This window comes from Carlito syrichta, unplaced genomic scaffold, assembly GCF_000164805.1.
Source record: "Carlito syrichta isolate Samal-C Ts95f unplaced genomic scaffold, Tarsius_syrichta-2.0.1 Scaffold309812, whole genome shotgun sequence".
In the NCBI taxonomy this organism is placed as follows: domain Eukaryota; kingdom Metazoa; phylum Chordata; class Mammalia; order Primates; family Tarsiidae; genus Carlito; species Carlito syrichta.
Genome location: NW_007253908.1, coordinates 367,850 through 377,731, shown reverse-complemented (window position 1 = coordinate 377,731; position 9,882 = coordinate 367,850). Strand labels below are relative to the sequence as shown.

General features: G+C 42.5%; 1 protein-coding gene across 1 annotated transcript in view; it reads right to left on the bottom strand.

The window, feature by feature from the left end:
• LOC103270354 (survival motor neuron protein) overlaps window positions 1-9,882 on the bottom strand; it is a 21,292-nt gene that overhangs the window by 8,523 nt on the left and 2,887 nt on the right. Inside the window, exons 2-7 of the mRNA XM_008067885.2 lie at window positions 7,452-7,523; window positions 6,026-6,145; window positions 4,726-4,926; window positions 4,424-4,576; window positions 2,236-2,325; window positions 335-445 (exon numbers count right to left, since the gene is read on the bottom strand). Coding sequence (XP_008066076.1) covers window positions 335-445; window positions 2,236-2,325; window positions 4,424-4,576; window positions 4,726-4,926; window positions 6,026-6,145; window positions 7,452-7,523 — 747 coding nt within the window. The remainder of the gene's footprint in view (window positions 1-334; window positions 446-2,235; window positions 2,326-4,423; window positions 4,577-4,725; window positions 4,927-6,025; window positions 6,146-7,451; window positions 7,524-9,882) is intronic.

The following is a 9,882-nucleotide window of genomic DNA, read 5'->3' as shown; positions in this document are numbered from 1 at the left end:
AGTACAGTGGCACAATCACAGCTCACTGCAGCCTAGACCTCCTGAGCTCAGGCAATCATTATGCCTCAGTCTCCTGAGTACCTGAGACTACAGGCACATGCCACCACACCCAGCTAATTTTTAAATTTTTTTGTAGAGATGGGTCTCACTATGGTGCCCAGGCTGGTCTCAAACTACTTGGCTCAAGCAATCCTCTTGCCTCATCCTCCCAAAGTGCTGGGATTTCTGGCGTGAGCCACTGTGCCTGGGACAAATAGTTGTATTATTAAACTTACAAAACAAAGTCACATAGTTACAAATAATTGTCAGGAAACGATGCTGAATGATTACTTACCATATAATAGCCAGTATGATAGCCACTCATGTACCAAGAGATTAACATACTTCCCAAAGCATCGGCATCATCAAGAGAATCTGGACATATGGGAGGTGGTGGGGGAATTATCTGGAAATGAAAAGATTTATCTTATAGTCAGTCAGTAAACAAGATTGTGACAGCTGGAGGCTCACACTACACAGAGAATGCTGGATATTAATTGGGTTTTTCCTACATTCCATATCATCTTCCATTAAAAAAAAAAATCTAACATTTGGAGAAAGACAATAGTAACAAAATACCAACAAAAATTCAATTTAACAAGGATCAAAAGATAATAGGTACCATAAAATATTTAAACAATTTGATTTAGTTAGACAATACAGCAGTTCCATTATGGAGTAATGAGTTAAAAAAAAAAAAAGTAAGCATAAGTTCTTTTATGTTTTTCCTCAAAACACAAGCATACACACACAAAAAAACCCACACGGCATTTGAAGGGTCATTTTAAGTAAAAGGTCTTATATAGAACACCTGCCCTACTCCCAATACACACGATCTGCCAAAAAGTGTCTGGGTATCTATTGTTAATACAGTACCTAAAACTCTACCATTAGAAATCCAGTTTACATGATCAGAAGTTAATATCCAAGTATACCTGGAAAAGCAAACATTAATCCCTGATATATGGTATAATTAAATCCTTTCTAAGCCGGGCTCGGTGGCTCAGCCTGTAATCCCACACCTTGGGAGGCTGAGGTGAGTGGATTGCCTGAGCCCACGGGTTCGAGACCCGCCTGGGCAACTTGGTAAGATCTCATCTCTACAATAAATAAAAGAAAATTAGCTGGGCATGGTAGTGTGTGCCTATAGTTCCAGCTACTGGAAGGCTGAGGCGGAAGGATCGCTAGAGCCCAGCAGGTCCAGGCTGCGTTGGCTGGGAGTGGCTACTGCACTCCAGTCTGGGCGACAGAGTGAGACTCCAACTCAAAGAAACAAACAAACAAACAAACATACAAAACATCCTTTCTAACAGAACTGCCTTCCTATAGAACAGATATCAACTTCTGCAAGCAAAGGACAGAGAGCTCAGAGTTGGGCTGTAAGAGCACTGCATCTGGGTAACATGAGGGCATTAAAAACAAGATACTAGCAGATTAGTTCAAAGTTTTACTCACTGGAAACTGGCTTTGGGTGCTGAGCGTGGTGGCTCACGCCTAATCCCAGCACTTTGGGAGAAAGATGCCAGAGGATTGCCTGAGCCCAGGAGTCAAGATCAGCCCGGACAGCTTAGCAAGACCTCATCCCTACAATAAAATAAATTAGCCAGGCATGGTGGCGTGCACCCATAATTCCAACTACCTGGAAGGCTGAGGCAGAAAAATTGCCTGAGTCCAGCAGGTTGAGGCTGTGGTAGCTGTGAGTGTGCCACTGCACTCTAGCAGGGGTGACAGAGACCCTTGACTCAAAAACAAAACAAACAAATAAGCAAACAACTGGCCCCAGGGATGATCTAAAATGATACCTTTGCTTTTTTGTTTTTTTTTGAGTTGGCGTCTCACTCTGTCTCTGTCATTCAGACTGGAGTACAGTGGCCACTCCCGACCACTGCAGCCTCGACCCGCTGGGCTCCGGCGATCCTTCCGCCTCAGCCTTCCAAGTAGCTGGAACTACAGGCGCGCGCTACCACGCTCGGTTAATTTTTTTGATTTATTGTAGAGATGAGGTCTTGCCAAGTTGCCCAGGCGGGTCTCGAACCCGCGGGCTCAAGCAATCCACTCACTTTGGCCTCCCAAAGTGCGAGATTACAGGCTGAGCCACCGAGCCGGGCTAAAATGACATCTTCTAATTCCCTATATTCTGCTAAATTCCAAACTACATGTGAAAGCAAATTTGAGTCTAAATTCTTTTGTACTTACTGGTGGTCCCGAGGGAAATGGAGGCAGCCAGCATGACAGGAAGGGAGGTGGTGGTGGTGGTGGTGGTGGGCCATTGAATTTTAAACCTGACTATAAAAAATATTTCAGAGAAAAATTAATTTAATTTCAATCTGAAAGGAAGAAAAAGGATTTGATACCAAAAGGATAAAAATAATTACTCAGAATATCTGCATTATACACATCAAAAAGATGAAATGGAATTTCACATACCAATTTCTAAAGACAAAAAGGCTCAAGTCAAATGAAAACCTCTAGATCTTTCTCATTTCCTTTCTTTGTACACATTAACCCTTTGCATTCAGAGACATCTCGTGGACCATCCACCAGCAATGTGACCACACTTTTTTACAAAACAGTGAAAACAAATGACTTACATATTAAATAATATAGTGTTGGAACCAATTTTTTTATTGTAGTGATATTTGGCTTATAATGAAATTTTGGATAGAGACACTTATCTATGACCAAAAAAAAATCAAAATTTTCTATCTTATATGCCTTGCTGGTTCACTGAGACATGTTGTGCAATAATAATTTGTTGGATTTCTTCCACCTGGTGATTTTCTATTCAAGCAGACAATGCAGTCTGAGAAATCTCGTTTTCTTCCTCCTACATTAATAACATGTAATTTATTATCCAGTCTGTTGTCTGAAGATGTGGAAGGAAGCACTTGTGATTCCTGAAAATCACTTCTCAACTGATCGATCATATCTCAGTATGTATGCCATCACTTTATTTACTTTTTTTGTGCAATTTACATGGAAAACTTCAAGGAAACATACATTTAAAAAAAAAATATGCGTTGGCATAAGCTTGTCCTGCATAATCACCAGCAATCACTTTATGTCTACTGAGAGGGGACATCTGAGTGGTTTACTAAATTTATGATGTTCCCTCAGAGGGGACATCCAAGTGCAAAGGGTTCAAAATAAAGGCTTTTTACCTTTTGGGAAAGAAATCACTGCTTTACACAGAAGAATAAGAAAGGGACAGGCCAGGCATGGTGGCTCAAGTCTGTAATCCCAACATTTTGGGAGGCCAAGGCAAGACAACTGCCTAAGCCCAGGGGTTTGAGACCAGCCTGGGCAACTTGGTGAGACCTTGTCTCTACAATAAATAAAGAAATTAAGGTTCAAGTCTGTAATCCCAACATTTTGGGAGGCCAAGGCAAGACAACTGCCTAAGCCCAGGGGTTTGAGACCAGCCTGGGCAACTTGGTGAGACCTCGTCTCTACAATAAATAAAGAAATTAATTAACTGGGCATGGTGGTGCATGCCTGTAGTTTCAGCTACTTGGAAGGCTGAGGCAGAAGGATCACCTGAGCCCAGCAGGTCAAGTCTGCGGTGGCTGTGAGCATGCCTGGGTGACAGAGTAAGACTCCAACTCAAAAAAAAAAAAAAAAAGGAAAAGGACATACCCTTGGATTTGATGACATAACCTAACCCATGGTTTGTTACTTATTATAAAAAAACCATAAGTAAAAACAGTATTTACATTTTAATTTACACTTGATTCTACAAAACAATCTGGGAGCTCCTCAGGATTTTATCTGTTGACAAATCTTATACAGGTGACATGGGGAACTACAGTATATTATCCAGTTATTATAAAGTATTACTATTCTTTCTAACTTAAGCAAATTTGCTAAATCATTAGTCGAATACTAATACTCCACAAAAGTAGTTGAGTAAGTCCCTCAGTACAAACTATGTTGTGTTATCACATTTCCTTTCCAAAAATTCTCAAGTGTGTGTAACATCTAAAGAGAATGACCAAAGTTTTATGGGAGGCTGAGTATGATGGCTCACACCTATGATACCAATGCTTTGAGAGATGGGGGCAAGAGGACTGCCTGAGTCCAGGGGTTCAAGACCAGCCTGGGCAACTTGGTGAGACCTCATCTCTACAATAAATAAATAAAAATTAGCCGTGTCTGGTGGCACATGCCTGTAGCTCCAGCTCCCCGGAAGACTGTCTCAAAAAGATCACCAGAGCTCGCAGGTCGAGACTGTGGAAGCTGTAAATGGCCACTATACTCTAGCCTTGGCAACAGAATGAGACTCCAACTAAGAAAAAAAAAAGTTTCACGACGAAGAAACAATCACTTAATGGAGGGGTTAAAACTCCCAATATTAACTAGACTGGGCTACCTTTAGAAGGTTTACCTTTCCTGGTCCCAGTCCTGACCCAGGCATGGGGGGCGGTGGAGGGAGAAAAGAGTTCCATGGGACAGCTTTGGACTTGATGTTATTTGGCTTATTTCCAGGAGACTTGGAGTTCTCACTTTCATCTGTTGAAATCTGACTTTCATTTTCATTCTTTAAATAGAAAAAATACACATATTTTTCTCACAAAGATGTCATTAAGAAAAATCTAATGCTTCTACGGATCAAACTGATGACTAGTGATGTTGTTTAGTTTCCCATCTGGTCTCTGCTTCCAGAAATTGAATTTGTTGTATCCTTACCTCTTGAGCATTCTGTTCAACGTTATTAGTTGCTTCAGAGGTTGGGGAAAGTATATCAGACAGATTTTGCTCCTCCCTATTTCCGTATCCAGTGTAAACCACCACACAGGTTTCTCTCTTGAAATCAATGGAAACAATGGTAGCTGGGTAAATGCAGCCGTCTTCTGACCAAATGGCAGAACATCGGTCACCAACTTTCCACTATAAAAGAAATCAAAACTATAGACACACACATTTCTTTTGAAGAGGAAAAACAATCATCTTGTTTAGGTTTTGAGGGTGGAGGAGTGGAGAGGATAATTAACTGTTTTGATGGCAGAGTAAGAGAATGAAAAAGGATTTACATAAGTCCGATTTCCAACTCTCCCATTTATATAATCATGGACAAGTTTCTTAATCTCTCTGAGTTTTATTCTTCCCATTTGTTAAATGAGTATAATATAATCAACTTCCCATATTTGCTGGAAGTACATAAAGTGTACTAGCACAGAACAAGTGCTCACCAACCGTTAGCTCTCATCCCCCTTGGCAACAATGAAATTACGAGATACTAAAATATTTAGCTTCTGGGTCTTCTGTTTTTAACAAGCAGAAATGATTCTACCTAGACTTTTGGGCTCCCTAGAATTAACAGTTTTAGGCTTTTTGAGGAAAAAAGAAAAAAAGATACCCATCTCTCAGCTTAAGAGGTAAAGCACAGGCCGGGTGTGGTGGTTCACGCCTATAATCCCAGGACTTTGGGAGCCTGAGGTGAGAGGACCGCCTGAGCCCAGGGGTTCGAGACCAGGCTGGGCAACCTGGCGAGACCTCATTTCTACAATAAAACATAAAATTAGCTGGGCGTGGTGGCACATGCCTGTAGTTCCAGCTACTTGGAAGGCTGAGGCAGAAGGATTGCCTGAACCCAGCAGGTCGAGGCTGCGGTGGCCGTGAACATGCCACTGTACTCCAGCCTGGGCAACAGAGACTCCAACTCAAAAATAAAAAAAGTAAAGCACAATCCAGTTTATGGCTGTCAGATAGCAGACACTCCTCCAAATAGCACTGCCTTCTTCTCCCCCAACACGCAAAATAAATACCATCTTGATTTTAGCATGTATCATTCCCATCTAATTTCTCATACTTTCATTACTGACATACATGTTCCTAAACAACAGAAAGTGTAATCATTTTTGAAATGTTATGATTACATGAAAATAGAAAACACAGTGCAAATCACGTAAGTTAAAGATGTTTTGTACTAGTTAATAAGAACAGTAACAAGAAATCCTTCAAAGTTAAATGTCACTTTCAAAATAACCTGTTTCAGGGGAGTTGCAGTATTCCTTTTTTGGCTTTTATTCTTCTTAGCAGGTTTTCTTTTAGGTGTGGTTTTTGGCTTATCTGAAGTTTCACAAATGTCACCATTCTTTAGAGCATGCTATGAAAACAGGAACAGAAATGTACATGTAACAGGGTGGTACAATAACAAAAAGTCACAACATAATTCAGGTACCACTATAAGCTGGTCTTAAGGCCCCATCACCTCAGAAAGTCTCTACTTCCTTTTTTCACTGTCTCACACATTACATAACTGTTCTCAAAGGTATCATACAACTGATTATCAGCTCTAAAGACCCTTTTAATCAAGTTCCTTTGCGTTCAATCTCTCTGTAACATTAAACCCTGTTAATCGTCTCTTTCTTCTGAATGTTCATGGCACCCTAGATAACATGGCAAAGTAGGGCCCCAATGTGTGTATTACTTTTACTGTCATTTTCCCAAATCAGTTATTTTCCTCCTTTACTCAGACTACTTCCCTCTGCAATCCCATACTGAGCCCCCTCTCAATTTGTAGTTTAAAAAACTCTCTTGGTAACTCTCCCTTTGTCCACTTCTAGTTTCAGTATATACTGGAAAGTCTATTTAAGAATCCAGAATTAGCCGGGCTCGTGGACTCAGCCTGTAATCCCGCGCCTTTGGGAGGCTGAGGTGAGTGGATTGCCCGAGCCCGCGGGTTGGAGACCCGCCTGGGCAGCGAGATCTCATCTCTACAATAAATCAAAAAATCAGCCAGGCGTGGTAGCGTGCGCCTGTAATTCCGGCTATTCGGAAGGCTGAGACGGAAGGATCGCCGGAGCCCAGCGGGTCGAGGCTGTGGTGGCTGGGAGTGGCCACTGCACTCCAGTCTGGGCGACAGAGTGAGACTCCAACTGGAAAAAAAAAAAGAATCCAGAATTGGCAGGTTTCGGTGGCTCAGCCTGTAATCCCACGCTTTGGGAACCCAAGGTGAGCAGATGGCCTGAGCCTGTGAGTTTGAGACCCGCCTGGGCAACTTGGCGAGACTTCATCTCTACAATAAATCAAAAAAATCCGCCGGGCGTGGTAGCGCGTGCCTGTAATTCCGGCTACTCGGAAGGCTGAAGGCTGAGGCGGCAGGATCGCCGGAGCCCAGCAGGTTGAGGCTGTGGTGGCCGGGAGCGGCCACTGCACTCCCGTCTGGGCGACGGAGGGAGACTCCGACTCAAAAGACAAAACAAAGCAGAACAAAACTATGCTTCAACTGCCTCTGCAAAAGGGATGATATGTAAGTAGGCCATCAGCTGCTGAAGGGGTCTGATTTCACGAATCCATCCTGGCATCCAGTCTTCAAAATGAAAACCAAACATGCACTTTAGCATGCTAGCACTTCTTTCCAAATGAGTCACACGAGAAAACAAGAAAAAGAGCCAATAGACATTTCATACCTTAAATGAAGCCACAGCTTTATCATAAGCTTTTATCAATGCTGTATCATCCCAAATGTCAGAATCGTCACTCTGGAGACGGTAAGGAATAAACACAGTTAACGTTCAGGTAGGTATCTTCCAAAAATGTACGTTCGCCAGTACCAAGAGTCATCTTACTCCAGACATGACCGCATCACACTGAAAATGTCTACTTTACATCCCAGGTGAAGCCACAGGAAGCCCACCTGCTTGGAGGTTGTGTGACTTTAACCCCAACGACGGACATAGGCGACGTTCTAAGAGGCACGTCATACATGATGTGAATGTCTCCACAATTTACTTCCTCTCCACTGACAATGAGCAGACATGTTCAAGAATAGCTACATTTCAATGAAGACCAGATAAAAGGGTTAGCTTCTTGGCAGAGTGGAAAAAAGTCAGGCCATTAACATGACTTTATATAGACTATGGTACTGCTAATCTGACCATAGCCCTGTGGTCCAAAGAATATATTTTCTCTTGACCTTATAAACGTGTCGAGATTTTAATAGTAACTAATCAGTTTTTATTTTATATGAGAATGAAATTACGTAATCTGGAAAAGACCTAAAAAATCATTAATTACTTGTATTTTTATTTAATTCAATTTAAAAAGAAATATTTTTAGTGCCTACTATCTACTAAGCACTATGCACATCATTGACAGGTATATGAAAATATGCTGTCTACTCAAGAGATGTGATCTAAAGAGGAATTTAAGACACACTGTCACACACACACACACACACACAATGTAAAATATGATAAAATCCTCAAATGTCAAATAAAAACAGTAAATACTTTAATTAAGAAAGAAATCTATATTGAATGATCATACAGAGAAAACAGGCCTAGGAAATGAAAACCAACAGGATGTGGAAAGGCAAAGAAAACAGAAAGCATTCAAGGACTAGCATGAGTCAAAAATCCCCACAAAAGCAAAACAAACACACTGACTAGATGATTTCACCTGTAGGACGTATCCAAGTAGTCAGATTCATGGACACAAAAAGAATGGCGATTACAAGGGGCTAGAGAAAAGGGAAGTGGGGGACTGTTGTTCAACGGACAGAGTTTCAGTCTGCAAGATGAAAACATTCTCTTAAAGTAAGATACGTAAGGCCAGCGTGGGCTCATGCCTGTAATCCCAGCACCTTGGGAGGCTGAGGTGAGAGGGCAGCCCGAGCCCAGGGGTTCGGGACCAGTCTGGGCAACTTGGCAAGACCTCAACACTACAATAAATCAAAAAATTAGCCGGGCATGGTGGCATGTGCCTTATTTCCAGCTACTGGAAGGCTGAGGCAGAAGGATCACCTGAGACCAGTAGGTCACACTGCACTCTAGCCCGTGACAGAGTGAGACTCCAACTAAAAAAAAAAAAAAAGACCAAGTCATTTACAAAATAAGGAAAATTGGTTATCATTAGAATTTCTCATAGAAATTCTTGGGCAACAAACATGAACCAAATATTTTATATACAGCCCAGCTGTCCTTCAAGTAGCAAGACTAAGAAAAGTTAAAAATGTGGCTGGGCGCGGTGGCTCATGCCTATAATACCAGCACTTTGGGAGGCTGAGGTGGGAAAATTGCATGAGCCAGAAGCTCGAGACCAGCTTGGGCAACATATCGAGAACTCATGTCAACAAAAAATACAAAAAAATTGAGGGGTATGTTAGAAAACACCTATAGCCTCAGCTAGTCAGGAAGCTGAGTTGATAGGACTGCTTGAGCCCAGGAGGTTGAGGCTGTGGTAAGCAGGGATCACACCACTGCACTCCAGCCTGGGCAACACAGAGAGACCCCAACTCAAAAAGAAAACAAAAGATCCACTACACACCTATTACAATGCCTATGATGAAAAAGACTGACCAGGGTCAGGCACAGTGGCTCATACCTATAATCCCCAACCTTTGGGAGGCAGAGGTGAGAGGACTACCTGAGCTCAGGGGTTCAAGACCAGCCTGGGCAACGTGGCGAGACCATGTCTCTACAATAAATAAAAAAATCAGCCAGGAGTGGTGGTGCACATCTGTGGTTCCAGCTAATTGGAAGGCTGAGGCAGAAGAAACACCCGAGCCCAGCAGGTCGAGGCTGAGGTGGCTGCGAGTGTCACTACACTCCAGCCTGGGTGACAGAACAAGACTTCGACCCCCCCCCAAAAAAAGACTGACCAGACTGGGTTCAGTGGCTCATGCCTTTAATCCTAGTACCTGGAAGGACTGCTTGAGCCCATGAGCTCAAGGTCAGCCTGGGCAATGTAGTGTGACCCTGTCTCTACCAACAAACAAATAACTAACTAACTAACTAACTAAATATTTACTGCCGGGCTCAGTGGCTCAGCCTGTAATCCCATGCCTTTGGGAGGCTGAGGTGAGTGGATTGCCTGAGCCCGCCGGGTCGCGACCCGCCC